The sequence below is a fragment of the Carcharodon carcharias genome, chromosome 17 (assembly GCF_017639515.1).
Source record: "Carcharodon carcharias isolate sCarCar2 chromosome 17, sCarCar2.pri, whole genome shotgun sequence".
NCBI lineage: Eukaryota > Metazoa > Chordata > Chondrichthyes > Lamniformes > Lamnidae > Carcharodon > Carcharodon carcharias.
In genome coordinates, this window is record NC_054483.1 from 7,239,025 (window position 1) to 7,254,971 (window position 15,947).

Sequence of the window (15,947 nt, forward strand, 5' to 3'; positions counted from 1 at the left end):
GGAAGTGGAACGGCTGAGAAGGTAAAGAGCGTCTAGCTCAATATGAAGCTTAGTTTTTGGTTCCTCCAAGCTGATTCTAGTGGACTGTGACATCCAGGAGCTACAGATTCCGTGCGTGTGTTTGAAGATGACAAGGTGGGAACAGATTTGTGAGATGATTTGAAGATTATATGCTGTCTGTTGATGTGGCAGCCTTCAACAAAGTATGAAACAGCAAGCAATGAGCAATTAATACAAATTGGCACATATTGGAAAAAAATGAGCATCCCGGGCCATAAGAACGGGGCAAATTGGCATTCTGACCATAGCAGTGAGGAATGGTCACTTGCATGCATTCTCTTTTCACCAACAGCCATTGCCACTGGGCGCCAGAATGAGGAGCAATCCCTGCCAAACATCGTCCCAGAGGAAGAACTGCAAGAGGCTCTTCAATGCTCCATCTTACATCTGCAGAGAAATGATGTCCCCTCCGCTCTCGAAGGAGCTGAGGCAGAAATGCAATGTTTGTTCAATGCTCGTATACATGGATGATGGGGGTCAGATCATGAGGGGCCATTAGCAGGTTCATCGAGTTCTCAAGTGTACAGGAATCAGTTTGTGAGCTATATTGCCAATGGTGCCAGGGTTCACACTGGCATTTAAACTTGATTACTAGGCTGAAGCTGGACAATGATGTCAAGACAAGTCTGGAATGCAAGGCTGAATATTGCCAAATTGGCAAAGGGCAAAAATAAGGAACAATCTATTGAAAAATTGCACCTATAACTATATAACTATATCCCCGGCCATAACAACAGGGAACATGAGCATCCCGTGCCATATTTAGTTGTAACAGGATTGTTAAGACATGAAAATGTTGCAAGAAACAGTGCTGGGAGCAGAATCTGTAAGTTGAAGTGGATAAATAATTAATTATGAATAATTACTGTAATTGTGAATATTTAATCCCATACTCCTGCCCACTCCTCTCATATATTTATTTTTCAAGCAATTCTGTAGTTCTATTTTATGCAGTCTGTTAATGTTTTAAGGAAAGCTACAAGGTTTCTAACATTCCAAGACTGTCCTGGAGACTCCAGGAATTAAAGATTAATCTTCCAAATACATTTGGAGAAAAAGAAAATGGAGATGCATTAAAAATGTGCTTCATTTTCCATTCTTTTTAAACTCTTCTGTATGTGAAACTATTGGAGATTGATCAAAAAAATGGCTGTTTGTCCAACAGTCTGGAATCATCCAACTGATTCTCGTAGTGTAAGGGTATGGCATAGAAAGGATTAAGATATAGTAACGCCACATTGTGATGTAAAGAAACACATGAACTGATTCTAGAGGGCAGTCTCAAATGGACAGAGACATGTGTAGAGGCAAGCATGGAGACAGCCTCTAGCTTAGTCCTTATAGCTCCTAGATTATACCTTATACTGTATATATGTATGTAGTTACAAGTAGTTAATAAACACTTACTGTTAAACTATATGAGACTCAGAACCTCTTCATGAGACCTACCAAACTACACACATCATCTTACCACAGTTCTCCTGAGGAAAATTTGACTTCAACCGTTAACCCTTCCAGCTCCTCACCACAGATGCGACCTGGATCTGACATTTTCAGGCTTTACTTCTTCCAGCATGACGGAATACTCCCTACTTGCCTGGATGAGTGCAGCTCTGACAATACTTAAGAAGTTCGACACCATCCAGGACAAAGCAGCTCGCTTGATCGGCACCCCATCCACAAACATCCACTCCCTCCACCACCTATGCACAGTGGCAGCAGTGTGTACCATTTGCAAGATGCACTGCAGGAACTCACCAAAGCTCCTTAGATAGCACCTTCCAAACCCACAACCTCTACCACCTAGAAGGTGAAGGGCAGCAGACACATGGGAACGACACCACCTAAAAGTTCCCCTCCAAGCCACTCATCATCCTGACTTGGAAATATATCACTGTTCCTTCACTGTCGCTGGGTCAAAATCCTGGAACTCCCTCCCTAACAGCACAGTGGGTGTATCTACACTAGATGGACTGGAGTGGTTCAAGAAGGCAGCTCACCACCACCTTCTCAAGGGCAATTAGGGATGGGCAATAAATGCTGGCCCAGCCAGCAAAGCCCACATCCCATATCCCATCAATGAATATTTTTTTTTAAAAAAAGCCAGCCTTGAAATTTCAGGAAGAGTCTGTTCACTTTCCAATTGGAGTGGGAGTGTGAGGATGGATGTGTCCAATGATGGAAGGTCATGTGATGAAACTGCCCAGATTATGTCCAACCAAAATCGATGGAGATTTTCAGCAGAGGCAACAAGGTGATGTTTGGCCGCGGTAAAACTGGAGGGAAAGGGCGCGCCAAGGCGAAGACTCACTCCTCCAGAGCTGGTCTCCAATTTCCTGTTGGCTGTATCCACCAGCTGCTGCGTAAGAGTCACTACGCCGAGTACGTTAGGGCCGGAGTCATTGAGCTGGCCGGCAACGCGGCCTGGGACAACAAAACCCGTATCATCCCCCACCACCTGTGGCTCACCGTCCGCAACGTCGAGGAGCTCAACAAGCTGCTGGGAGGGGTCACCATAGCCCAGGATGGGGCCCTGCCCAACATCCAGGCTGTGCTGCTGCCCAACAAAACCGGCCACTCCAGCAAGGTTTATGCCTGAAGGCGCGAGATCAGAAAAAGATCGAAATCGACATGTAGCCCTGTCAGGTGGCTGGGTGGGCAGTGAGAATGAGGCTTCGGTTCCTCAATTCACTTTGTTGCCAAAGAAGTTTCATTTCAAACTTTGTTAATCCCAATAACCAATGTCCCCAAGTTATGAGCCACACAAGTAAGTTGGTAAAATTTTAAATTGAGTAATTAAGTTTGGTATCTAATTTCAAAACTTATCACATAAAAAAAGCATATTGCCCTACCTATCACCAGGCAGGTAACATTAAAAGAGCGAAACAGGCTTTAATGACACTTATTTGGATCCTGGGAGAGTGAGCCTTGACAGCCTGTACATTGCTAAAACCACTGTTGCATTGTCAAGTTTAAACTTAAATTGGTTTTTCTCTTTATAAATCTTGCCAAAATGACTAGTTGGGAAACTCCTTGCCTGATTATTTAGATGGATATGGTTACAGGTGATTCCATAGTTTAGGCAATGGGACAGTATTTGAAACATAATTGGTATTACACTGTCTGAGAACTCTCAAACTGATGGACTTCTTTAGTTCTACCAGTTACGAGTCTTGACTTATCCATGTGATTTGCATTTATATAGGCCCTTTCACGACTCAGTGCATCCCAAAAACAGAAACGGAGTAGCCACTGTTGTAATGTAGGAAACACAGTTGCCGATTTGCACACAGCAAGCTTCCACAGACAGTAATGAGATAATGACCAGAGATAATTTGGTTTTTTTTGGATGTTACCTGAGGCATCAACATTGGCCACAACACCCGTGCAGCTTTACCACTCTTCTTTGAATTTGTACAATGGGATCTTTTACCACCATCCAAGGGAGAGCAGACAGGGCCTCGGTTTAATTCTTCATCTGACCGACAGTGCCGCACTCCCTCAGTACTGCACTGAGAGCATCAGCCTGGATTTTGTGCTCAAGTTTTTGAAGTGGAACGTGAACCCACAAGCCACTGACTCAGAAACAAGAGTGCTATAGAGCCAGAGCTGACACCAATGAGAAAACCGTGGTTAGATTTATCTCATGGGTCAGTTAGTTGGACCAAGCCATACAGGTCGCTAAATCCTACAAACATCAGCAGGTTTTCTTTGAACTTTATTTCCACACATCACACATAGCAGCAACATAAGAGAGAGACAGAGACAGGTTGGAGGCTGCACAGAATGCAAGGCATTTTAATTTATTTTAAAAGTAGCTTGTGCTGCAATAATGGTGCAGATGATCTAGAATTTTCTTGACATCCAGTTAGCCCGCAACTGGGATTTGCAGTGGCAGGAACCAGTTCAAACAAAGCAGTAAGAAATGAGTTTGAGTCAGAAGTCTTCTCACCTGCCAGGGGCCTACTTCCAGTTTTGCAGCAGCAGCTCAGCCCCTACCCACCCAACCCCTGCACCCCACCCTTCCCCATTAGATGCAGGAATCCACAGAGGCTGGTTCAACATTTCACAGAGCAACAAGATCTGACCCGCATACACATCCCCATTCCTTCTTGAGATGGCAAACTGGAAAACGTTGAGGGGGCGGGGTGGGGGGTGGGGGTGAAGGTGTAATGTTGTTCTGGGGAACTCAGCATTCACAAAACCAACCATATGGAACCATAGACAAATTTGAATTATTGACCACGAAGGAGGCATTGATGGCCGAGCTTTACCAGATACAGGTCAGTGAAGTGCTTTCTCTTTACAAAACAAGATTGTTGCATGCAGACCTCCCTCCGCATCACCTAACTCAGGTGAAGGCCCTTGTTTATGTAATAATAGTCACAGCTGATTGAACAGGAATGTTCACATCCAGTGTCCAACTCCAGTGGATTCCTCATTAACTGGAAAGCCAACTCCAATCCAATGACTGAAACAAAGAACAAATAGGAATGAATGAGACCATTTTATTGCTCATTATTTTTGTGATAAACTTTGTGCTATTAAAATGAGGGTCATTGGGCTAAGAATAGGGCAACTTTCAGTCTAGGCACCCAGTGTCAACATCAAAAAACATGAGTTAGATACAGAGTAAAGCTTCTCCTACATTATCCCCATCAAACACTCCCAGGACAGGTACAGCACAGGGTTAGATACAGAGTAAAGCTTCTCCTACATTATCCCCATCAAACACTCCCAGGACAGGTACAGCACAGGGTTAGACACAGAGTAAAGCTTCTCCTACATTATCCCCATCAAACACTCCCAGGACAGGTACAGCACAGGGTTAGATACAGAGTAAAGCTTCTCCTACATTATCCCCATCAAACACTCCCAGGACAGGTACAGCACAGGGTTAGATACAGAGTAAAGCTTCCTCTACACTGTCCCTATCAAACACTCCCAGGACAGGTACGGCACGGGGTTAGATACAGAGTAAAGCTTCCTATACACTGTCCCCATCAAACACTCCCAGGACAGGTACAGCACGGGGTTAGATACAGAGTAAAGCTTCTCCTACATTATCCCCATCAAATACTCCCAGGACAGGTACAGCACGGGGTTAGATACAGAGTAAAGCTTCCTATACACTGTCTGCATCAAACACTCCCAGGGAACGTACAGCATGGGGTTACATACAGAGTAATGCTCCCTCTATGTTGTCCCCATCAAACACTTCAAGACAGGTACAGTATGGCTTAGATACAGAAGAAAAGAAGTAATGCCAAAGGTTACATGTTGAAAGTAATTAAAATGCGCTATAGACTCAGTCTCACCTGCAAAGAGTTCTCGTGATCCTGAATTGTCTCTTGCATGACATTGAGAAGTTGGCTGCGGAAGTTGTGACTTTCTTCAATCACTACAAGTGACTCTTCACTGAAAGGGAAAAAAAACAAGCAAAGGCTTTGGAAAATCCTTGGATCCAACTCCTAACCCATCTAACCAGTTGCCTTCTCTGTTCTTTAACCATAGACTCCCAAACAACTGTATACAGTCACACTCCATTCCCACCCACTGTGCACACTCACACCATCATTCACACTCAAATCACATAGAGCGGTGGCTTCAATTTGGGAGCTGGGAGGCTGCTGAACGTCCATCGAAGACACTTAGGATGCCCATGATGGGAGACCTCAAGGAGCTCTCGTCCTTGTGCGTAGGGTGCAGCAACTTGGCCTGAACTGGGGCAGACCGTCAGAGCATGAGCCCTAGGGCACCAGCCAAGAGGCTGGTGGGAGAGTTGTAGTTCTGAGAGGAGAGCAGGTGCCTCTCTCACAGAGCCTGTGTCCCTCAGGCAATTGAGCATCAAAACTACCAGTGCTCTGCTTGAGAACAGAGTATAGGCCTGCTCAGGTCTTCTACAGCCACTCTTTCCACCAGGCTTTGGAAGCCAGACCATTACATGATTGGCAGCTGCCAATCTCCCTGCATTGCCGCAAGAGTTAGCTCCTCATTCCATACTTCATCGCATGGTCTCTGTTCCAAAAGTCCTCTCAAACCAATTTCTACCCCATGTTCTGGGATTCATGTTAACCCAAAGTTCTGAAACTTACGAATTTCTGGACTTCTCAGAGAGCAGCATGCTGGGCTCGAGACGGGGAGGAGAGATGGACTGGCTGGGGGCAGACAGACGGCCGGCACTGAGGTTCTCGGGACTTCCGCTGACTGGACCTCGCACTTTGCTCTGAAAGGAAGCACAGGACTCAGTTCACATCCTGCTCGCTGGCAACTGGACGTGGTCACAAAATAGCTGTGTGGCTTTGTGAATATAATGAACACTTCACAAAACAGACAGCCTGGAGAATCCACTTCAAAGCATCTTCAGAAAACTGCATTTCATAGAATCGTACAACACAGGCCATTCAGCCCTTCGTGCTCTTCAAAAGAGATACTCAATTAGTCCCATAAACCCCACTCATTCTCCATAGCCCTACAATTCTTTTCCTGTTCAAGTGTTTATCCAATTCCTTTGTAAAAGTTAATACTTAAACGTTTGACTTCTTAAAAGGACAATGAAATTGTGCCTTCTCCCCATCATTAAAGGGGTGTTCACAAGAGCAGCTCAGTTAATGAAACACAGGCTGCAACTCTGTCATAGTGCAGGAGTTGAGTTAGAGATGTCCATTTGGGAAGGAATGCAGAGAGCCCTTCTTAGAAAGAATCAGCTGTAGGACTCACATCCCACGACGCCATATTTAAACAGCAATCGCTTTACAGCCAATTTTTCTTCCATTATTCATTCACAGACTGGGGCATCGTTGGCAAGGCCAGTATTTATTGCCTGACCCTCGAGAAGGTAGTGGTGAGCTACCTTCTTGAATACAGCTAAGTGGCTTGCTAGGCCATTATGGAGGGCAGTTAAGAGTTAACCACATTGCTGTGGGTCTGGAGGTACACGTCTGACAGATTGAGTAAGAATGGCAGATTTCCTTCCCTAAATGGCCTAAGTGAACCAGATGACAATCCAGTAGTTTCATGGTCACTATTACAGATGCTAGCTTTTTATTCCAGGTTATTTAATTCACTGCATTTAACTTTCCAAGCTGCCATAATGGGATTTGAACTTATGTCTCCAGGCCTCTGGCTTATGGTGCTAGTCCAGTATGCTACCACACCCCCAACAACTCAGTGAAGTACTTTTGAAGTTTAGTGACTGTTGCAATGTGGAAACATGGTAGCAGATTGGACTATAGCAAGATCCCACAAACAGCAATGAGATAATGATCTGATTATCCGTTTAGTCATTTTGATTGATGGATACATGTTGGTCAGGACACTGAGGAGAACTCCACTGCACCTCTTTGGACAGTGTCGTGGGATCTTTTATATCTCCTGTGAGGGTAGATGGTTTAAGGTCTCATCTGAAAGATGACATATCTGACAGTGCAGCGCTCCCTCAGCGCTGCCGCAGCGCTGTACTCACACAGGCAGTATAACCCAGGGGTGGTACTCATACAGGCCCTATAATTAAATGATGATACTCACACATGCAATCTTCAGGAGGTGCCAGAGTTCTTTCTGCCGTTTCTCCTGCAGTTTCATCACCTGCTTCTCATCGTCTGACATCTGATGGAGGACCTCCTCCAGCTGGGGTAGCAGATCAATCACCTTCTGCTTACAAGCCAGAGTTTTACTGCACGAGGACACAACACATACTGAGATCAGAACACAAACCCCTCTGTCTCACAGCAGCCATACAAGTGAGTCAGTATAAAGTCACATCACCTGGGTAAGACGCCTGCACCACAAAAGTCCAGGGCAAAGCTTCCAGATCTCAAATAGCTTTCTAATCAAGCTTGCTGTTACCAGACCACTATTCCTCCACTCATGTATTACTGACTGCTATTGCTCTTGGGAAGGCAGCTCACCACTGGGAGTGCGGCTCACCACTGCCGTCCAAAGAACACCAAGTTTAGGCAATGAATGCCAGCCTTGGGCATCTCTGACGTATTCCAAGAGTGAATATTGAAACTCCCTCTCATCCCTGGTGCTGGCCCTCACTACATGCTACACATCACTTCATTTTTCTGACCTCAGTAGTATTAAAGGTGAAGGATCACAGGTTATAGTAGTACAGGGCATGAGATCAGTGGAGACCAAGCCTGAGTTAGATACAGAGTAAAGCTCTCTTTACATTGTCCCCATCAAACACTCCCAGGACAGGTACAGCACGGGGTTAGATACAGAGTAAAGCTCCCTCTACACTGTCTCCAACAAATACTCCCAGGACAGGTACAGCACGGGATGAGATACACAGTAAAGCTCTCTCTACATTGTCCCCATCAAACACTCCCAGAACAGGTACAGCACAGGGTTAGAGACAGAGTAAATCTCCCTCTACACCGTCCCCATCAAACACTCCCAGGACAGGTACAGCACAGGGTTAGAGACAGAGTAAAGCTCCCTCCACACTGTCCCCATCAAATACTCCCAGGACAGGTACAGCACAGGGTTAGATACAGAGTAAAGCTCCCTCTACACAGTCCCCATCAAACACTCCCAGGACAGCTACAGCACGGGGTTAGATACACAGTAAAGCTCCCTCTACACAGTCCCCATCAAACACTCCCAGGACAGGTACAGCACGGGGTTAGATACAGAGTAAATCTCCCTCTGCACTGTCCCCATCAAACACTCCCAGGACAGGTACAGCACGGGGTTAGATACAGAGTAAAGCTGTCTCTACACTGTCCCCATCAAACACTCCCAGGACAGGTACAGCACGGGGTTATATACAGAGTAAAGCTGTCTCTACACTGTCCCCATCAAACACTCCCAGGGCAGGTACAGCACAGGGTTAGATACAGAGTAAAGCTCCCTCTACACTGGCCCCATCAAACACTCCCAGGACACGTACAGCACGGGGTTAGATACAGAGTAAATCTCCCTCTACACTGTCCCCATCAAACACTCCCAGGACAGGTACAGCACAGAGTTAGATACAGAGTAAATCTCCCTCTACACTGTCCCCATCAAACACTCCCAGGACACGTACAGCACGGGGTTAGATACAGAGTAAAGCTCCCTCTACACTGTCCCCATCAAACACTCCCAGGACACGTACAGCACGGGGTTAGATACAGAGTAAATCTCCCTCTACACTGTCCCGATCAAATACTCCCAGGACAGGTACAGCACGGGGTTAGATACAGAGTAAATCTCCCTCTACACTGTCCCGATCAAACACTCCCAGGACAGGTACAGCACGGGGTTAGATACAGAGTAAAGCTCCCTCTACACTGTCCCCATCAAACACTCCCAGGACAGGTACAGCACGGGGTTAGATACAGAGTAAATCTCCCTCTACACTGTCCCCATCAAACACTCCCAGGACAGGTACAGCGCAATGTTAGATACAGAGTAAAGCTCCCTCTACACTGGCCCCATCAAACACTCCCAGGACACGTACAGCACGGGGTTAGATACAGAGTAAATCTCCCTCTACACTGTCCCCATCAAACACTCCCAGGACAGGTACAGCACAGAGTTAGATACAGAGTAAATCTCCCTCTACACTGTCCCCATCAAACACTCCCAGGACACGTACAGCACGGGGTTAGATACAGAGTAAATCTCCCTCTACACTGTCCCGATCAAATACTCCCAGGACAGGTACAGCACGGGGTTAGATACAGAGTAAAGCTCCCTCTACACTGTCCCCATCAGACACTCCCAGGACAGGTACAGCACGGGGTTAGATACAGAGTAAAGCTCCCTCTACACTGTCCCCATCAAACACTCACAGGACAGGTACAGCACGGGGTTAGATACAGAGTAAAGCCTCCTCTACACTGTCTCCATCAAACACTCCCAGGGCAGGTACAGCACGGGGTTAGATACAGAGTAAAGCTCCCTCTACACTGTCCCCATCAAACACTCCCAGGACAGGTACAGCACGGGGTTAGATACAGAGTAAAGCTCCCTCTACACTGTCCCCATCAAACACACCCAGGACAGGTACAGCACAGGGTTAGATACAGAGTAAAGCTCTCTCTACACTGTCCCAATCAAACACTCCCAGGACAGGTACAGCACGGGGTTAGATACAGAGTAAAGCTCCCTCTACACTGTCCCGATCAAATACTCCCAGGACAGGTACAGCACGGGGTTAGATACAGAGTAAATCTCCCTCTACACTGTCCCGATCAAATACTCCCAGGACAGGTACAGCACGGGGTTAGATACAGAGTAAAGCTCCCTCTACACTGTCCCCATCAGACACTCCCAGGACAGGTACAGCACGGGGTTAGATACAGAGTAAAGCTCCCTCTACACTGTCCCCATCAAACACTCACAGGACAGGTACAGCACGGGGTTAGATACAGAGTAAAGCCTCCTCTACACTGTCTCCATCAAACACTCCCAGGGCAGGTACAGCACGGGGTTAGATACAGAGTAAAGCTCCCTCTACACTGTCCCCATCAAACACTCCCAGGACAGGTACAGCACGGGGTTAGATACAGAGTAAAGCTCCCTCTACACTGTCCCCATCAAACACACCCAGGACAGGTACAGCACAGGGTTAGATACAGAGTAAAGCTCTCTCTACACTGTCCCAATCAAACACTCCCAGGACAGGTACAGCACGGGGTTAGATACAGAGTAAAGCTCCCTCCGCTCTGCCTCACAGTGTGTCCTATCCCGAGGTTACTAATTAATGTTAAACATGATTTTTTTTCTCAATTCTCGCACTTGTTCTTGGACCAGGGCATCAGCAGACAATCCAAATATCAGTCAGGTCCCAGTTGCTGGGTGATGTAGCAATGTCAGGGGCCAGGCTACAGAGTAATTTTGTTGCCTCCTGCTGCTTTGTGCGGAGAGCTGGCCTCTGTTCTCTACCTCCACATGTAGTGTCACAGAGTCTGAAACTGCCTTTCCTCCCGCCAACTAGCAAAGTGCTCTAGGGAAAGCGACTTGCCATTATTTCTTCAGGAGATTTGGACAATATTGTCGGCCCATCCCCAGTTACCCAGAGGGCACATAAGATTTGAGTGACAATTCCTTTTCCTGAAGGGAATCAGCAAAATAGTTGGTTTTTACAGCTGGCTACTATGGCCATTTTCTGCAGCCAAGATTGACTTGATTTGTTGAAGTTGGTTCCCTAACTTGCCAAGGTAAGATCCGAGGCTTCTAGGCCAAGACCAGGCCCATTGGGTTACTCTGCAGCATACCGGTTGTTTACTGCCCTTCCCAAATGCGGTACCTGAGGTGGGAGTAGATGTCCTTCACCTTCTTGTCAAAACTTTGCAGGGTTTGTACAAGGATTCGTACCATCTCCTGGCTGTCTCCATTGGACCGCTGGTCTACAGGAGCAAACATATCGTGTTAAACCGTCCGAACACCACAAATGGGATTTTCTGGCCACACCCACCATTGGAATTGACCGGTCCTGCCAAAAGTCAATAGGCTTTTGGCTGGGCCACCGAATCTCCCGCGGTGGGTCCCGTGAAGACAGGGCTGGATAATCCCTGCCCACTTCTCAGCCTCCAGATATCCTCCTCAATGTCTTCTTCTCCCCTTCCTCCCCACCCATCCCCCCGACCCCACCAGGTATCAGAGGCAGCACCACGAGGCGAAGGCCCAGAAGGAGGCCATTCAGCCCATTAAGTCCATGCCGGCTATCTCTGTAGAATAATCTGGCCAGTCCCACTGCACTGCTCTTTCCCTGCAGCGCTGCAAGTTTATTTCTCTCAGGTTCCTATCCAATTTCTATTTGAAATCATTCATCATCTTTGCTTCCAACAACCTCATGGGCAGTGAGTTCCAGACCATTACCAGTTGCTGTGTAAATAAATTCTTCCTTACATCCTTCCTGGCATTTCTTCCCCAAAACCTTATATCTGTGGCCCCTAAGTCCTTGCACCACCAGCTAATGGGCACAGATTTTCTTTGTTTACCTTATCTAAACATGTTATAATCTTGTACACCTCCTCCCTCACCAACACGGACAGATTAACTAGCCGTTCATCTCATTGCTGCTTGTGGGAGCTTGCCGTGTACAAACTGGCTGTTGTGTGCGCCCACAAAATAACAGCTTTAGCCTTTCAAAGTAATTCCTTGGCTGTGAAATGCTCTATCAATTATCGATTCTCTCCTCAATCTCCTTTGCGCTAAGGAGAACAACCCCAGCTTCTTCGACCCAACCTTGTAGTGAAAATCCCTCATCCCTGGAACCATTCTGGTAAATCTCAAGGACCCTCACATCCTTCCTAAAGTGTGGTGACTAGAACTGACCGCAATATTCTAGTTGAGGCCTAACCAGGGCTTTATAAAACTTCAGTGTAATTTCCTGATTTTTGTACTCAATGCCTATGAAGCCCAAAATCCCTTTGGTTTTACTAACCACTCTCTCAATAGGTCCTGCCACCTTCAAAGATTGATGCACCATGCACTCCTTGGTCCCTCTGTTCCTGCGCACTCTTTAGAACTGCGCCAATAAGTCTATATTGCCTCTCCCTACCCCTTCTGCCAAAATCCTTCTACTTCTCTGTATTAAATTCCATCTGCCACTTGACTGCCCATTCTGCTAGCCCACCTATTTCCTGTTGCAGTTGATTGGAATCATCCTCACTGTTTGCCACACCTCCAAGTTTGGTATGAGGGTAAAGTCATTCCGGAGTTACAGATAAACCAATGAATAAAAAGTGAAAGTCCACCATTGCTTCAAGAGCAGCTTTGGCGTAAAGAAACATTTCAATACCTCAGTTGTGGATTTGTCACCAGGAATTTGTCACAGCGGCTTACCTGCCTCCTGACTGCTTACAGCAATTCCTATTCCTATTTCTGTTGTTTGTTTTATGACTGAAGCCTTTGTTCATTACCTCTTGGCCTTTCCCTCAGCTTACGATACAAATCCATCGCAGCATCCTCCCTGGGCACAAAGCAAAGGATCAAGTCTGATTAGGAAAAGCATACAGTGAATTCTGATCATACCTCAACAGGGAGAAAACCCGAAAGGTACTATTCACCATTGTGAAACAGTATTGTGTGCAATTCTGCTTGCCATATTATACAAAGGATGTAGAAGCACAGGAAAGGGTGCAGGAAAGATTTACAAGGGTTATACCAGAAATGAGTGGGTATACACATCAGGAATGGATGGGTCTCTTTTCTCTTGGACTAAAAAAGACTAAGAGGGTGATGTAATATAGGTCTTTAAAATTCTGAAAGGTTTTGATCGAGTGGATACAGAGAGAACGTTTCCTCTTGAGGGGAAGAGCAGAACTAGAGGCCGTCAATATAAGATCGTCACCAAGAAATCCAATGGGGAATTTAGGAGAAACTTCTTCACCCGGAGAGTGGTGAGAATGTGGAACTCGCTACCACAGGGAGTGGCTGAAGTGAATAGTATCAGTGTATTTAAGGGGAAAATGAACAAACCTATGAAAGGGAAGGGAATACATGGTTACGATGGTAGATTTAGATGAGAAAAAATGTGATGAGGCTCACGTGGAACATAAATACCAGCTGGACTGGTTGGGCCAAGTGGCCTGTTTCTGTGCCACATATCCTACGTAATCCTAGGAGTTGGTCCCAGTCAGTAACCAGCACAGCGACCACTGGAACAGATGAAAGAGAAGACAGCATGTGTTCCTATCTATGGCACCTCCGCCCTCACCAACACACACAGATTAACTAGCCATTCGTCTCATTGCTGTTTGTGGGAACTTGCTGTGTACAAACTGGCTGTTGCGTTCCCAAAAAAATAACAGCAATGGCCGTTCAAAGTAGTTTCTTGGCTGTGAAATGCTTCGGGACGTTTCCTTCAATGTTATTGGTGCTTTGGTGAAAGACACATTCACATTGTCCTGAGGGAACTTCTTGCTGTTCCTGCACTTACATTGTGGCATTATTAATGCCACTGGGACAGCCACACAGACAGTGAAGAATATTGGTAAAGACTTGGCGTAAATAAGAGTTTTATTTTAACTCAAAGGTAATTGAACAGATAAAAAACACAGAATGAATCCTCTGTGAACGGCAGACTAAACCACAAGTGGATAGTGGAGAAGCAGACACAGTAACAGATCGGAGGAAATCAAAGAGTTTCTCACAGGACTTCCAGAGCTTCTCCTCGTTGCCGCGCCGATGGGCTCCTCTGAAGGTCAACCAAATCGGTTTGAAGTGCCATAGATAACTCGTCCAGCCTGGTCACGTCATTCATCTAAAGAGAGCAGAGATACTTTGGGAACAATGAAACACAAGTATTCAGGACAGAGGCTGTAGGATCGAACCTAAAATCCCTCCCTCAACTCTTGCAAATTTCTTCTGCACCCTCTCAAGGATCCTCACGCCCATCATAAAGTGTGGTGAGCAGAACTGAATGCAATACTCTGGTTGTGGCCTACTCAGTGCTTAATAAAAGTGTAGCATAACTGCCCTGCTTCATACTCAATACCTCTATTTGTGAAGCCTAAGGACCCATAGGTTTTTCTACATTCCAGCATCAGAAGCTAGACATGCTTTGATTCACCCCCCCCATCCGGCATCCCTGAAACATGCAGACCACGCATCCTCCAATGCAACCCCCCCCCCCCCCCCCCCCCCCCCCCCCCCCCCCCCCCCACTCCCTCCCTCCAACCCCTTCTTTGTCAGAGCCTGAGCTGAAATGGAGAGGTCAGAGATGGTTCTCCATTCAAAGAGTGGAAAGGGCCCGTACCCCAAATACGGACAGGCCATCAGACAGAGAGAGAGAATACTTACCCTTCCACAGCCTTCTGCTTTCAGCTGCATTTCGTTCCAGGCAGTGATCATTTTCTCCGAAGCTGGAAGGCAATGGTAATCAGGTCAGCACGTCTCGGAACAATTTGGAACAGCGTCTTGTTCACGTCCGCAGTAAATGATGGATTCCAACACCATTCCCTTTAATAAGGGGTTGCACATGGAACATTGTCAAAAAAACTTTATGAAAAACCAAGTATCACGGGGAATAGCAGCATCCGGTAACCCTTAATGAGGCCAATTATGCTTCTCTTCAAAATCCAGGCTAGCCATTTCCTAGCTAGCTGTTGGGGTACAATGAGCCTCCCGCTGGGCCCTCGGACTGAAGGTAAATGTCCTTATTGTAAGACCTGGAAGTGTAACCATGAAATCTGTATTTGGTTAGTCTCCATTTCAGGATATCCCAAAGTGTCTCATGTGTCAATAACGTGCTTTTGAAGGGTAGGAAAGGTTAGCGATTAATGTAGAAATAATCTAAGGGTTGTGACAGAAAAATAACCTAGATAGGTTGGAGAAGCTGGAACTGTTTTCCTTGGAGAAGGTTGAGAGGAGATTTGATAGAGGTGTTTGAAAAATCATGAGGGGTCTGGGCAGAGAAGATTGGCAAAAGGATCGAGGACCAGAAGACACCGATTTAAGGTAATTGGCAAAAGAACTGGTGGCAGCAGAGAAAACTTTTCTTTTTTTACACAGCGTAGCTCATATCTGGAATGCACCGCCTGGTGGAGGCAGATTCGATTCTGGCTTTCAAAAGAGAACTGGATATTTATCTGAAAAGAAAAAAAAGGATTTGCAGGGCTACTGGGAAAATGCTGAGGAGAGGGACTAGATGGGGTGCTCTTGCCGAGAGACATTACAGACATGATGGGCTGAATGGCCTCCTTCTGTCCTGTAATCGTTCTTTGGCTTTATGGGGGGACTGGAGACATGCAGAGAGAGGGAGAAAAGGTTGATTTATAATGGCCTCTCTCACCTCAGGGTCGGCTGACCTGCTGCAAATTGCAGCATTTTCTGCTCAGTGATATTTTGCGGATATTGCCAACAGCAATGGTCGTGTTAGCGTTGCAGGGCGAGGCAGAGATTGGGATCAGCACTGACTCTCGGGATTGGCAGCTCATCCACGT

At 46.4% G+C, this 15,947-nt stretch overlaps 2 protein-coding genes and 1 pseudogene across 4 annotated transcripts in view; 2 read left to right on the top strand and 1 right to left on the bottom strand.

Moving 5' to 3' along the window:
- The first annotated feature begins 373 nt into the window (after positions 1 to 373).
- Positions 374 to 765, top strand: LOC121290062 (annotated as a pseudogene).
- A 1,522-nt stretch (positions 766 to 2,287) lies between these two features.
- On the top strand, positions 2,288 to 2,659 carry LOC121290063 (histone H2A-like). Its single transcript, XM_041210218.1, has one exon. It carries the CDS (start codon positions 2,288 to 2,290, stop codon positions 2,657 to 2,659), a length of 372 nt encoding a protein of 123 aa, XP_041066152.1.
- A 1,171-nt stretch (positions 2,660 to 3,830) lies between these two features.
- Positions 3,831 to 15,947, bottom strand: part of ikbkb (inhibitor of nuclear factor kappa B kinase subunit beta) — a 66,932-nt gene continuing 54,815 nt past the window's right edge. For all 3 annotated transcript variants that reach the window (XM_041209414.1, XM_041209413.1, XM_041209412.1), the window contains 8 exons: positions 14,806 to 14,867; positions 14,157 to 14,266; positions 12,924 to 12,973; positions 11,306 to 11,405; positions 7,588 to 7,735; positions 6,156 to 6,286; positions 5,379 to 5,478; positions 3,831 to 4,531 (listed from right to left, as the gene is read on the bottom strand). In XM_041209414.1, the coding sequence (XP_041065348.1) occupies positions 4,502 to 4,531; positions 5,379 to 5,478; positions 6,156 to 6,286; positions 7,588 to 7,735; positions 11,306 to 11,405; positions 12,924 to 12,973; positions 14,157 to 14,266; positions 14,806 to 14,867 (731 nt within the window). In that variant the 3' untranslated portion in view covers positions 3,831 to 4,501. The remainder of the gene's footprint in view (positions 4,532 to 5,378; positions 5,479 to 6,155; positions 6,287 to 7,587; positions 7,736 to 11,305; positions 11,406 to 12,923; positions 12,974 to 14,156; positions 14,267 to 14,805; positions 14,868 to 15,947) is intronic.

Bases quoted from the DNA above. Each gene is read 5' to 3' on its own strand.
- LOC121290063 (XM_041210218.1), top strand. From the start codon at position 2,288: ATGGAGATTTTCAGCAGAGGCAACAAGGTGATGTTTGGCCGCGGTAAA.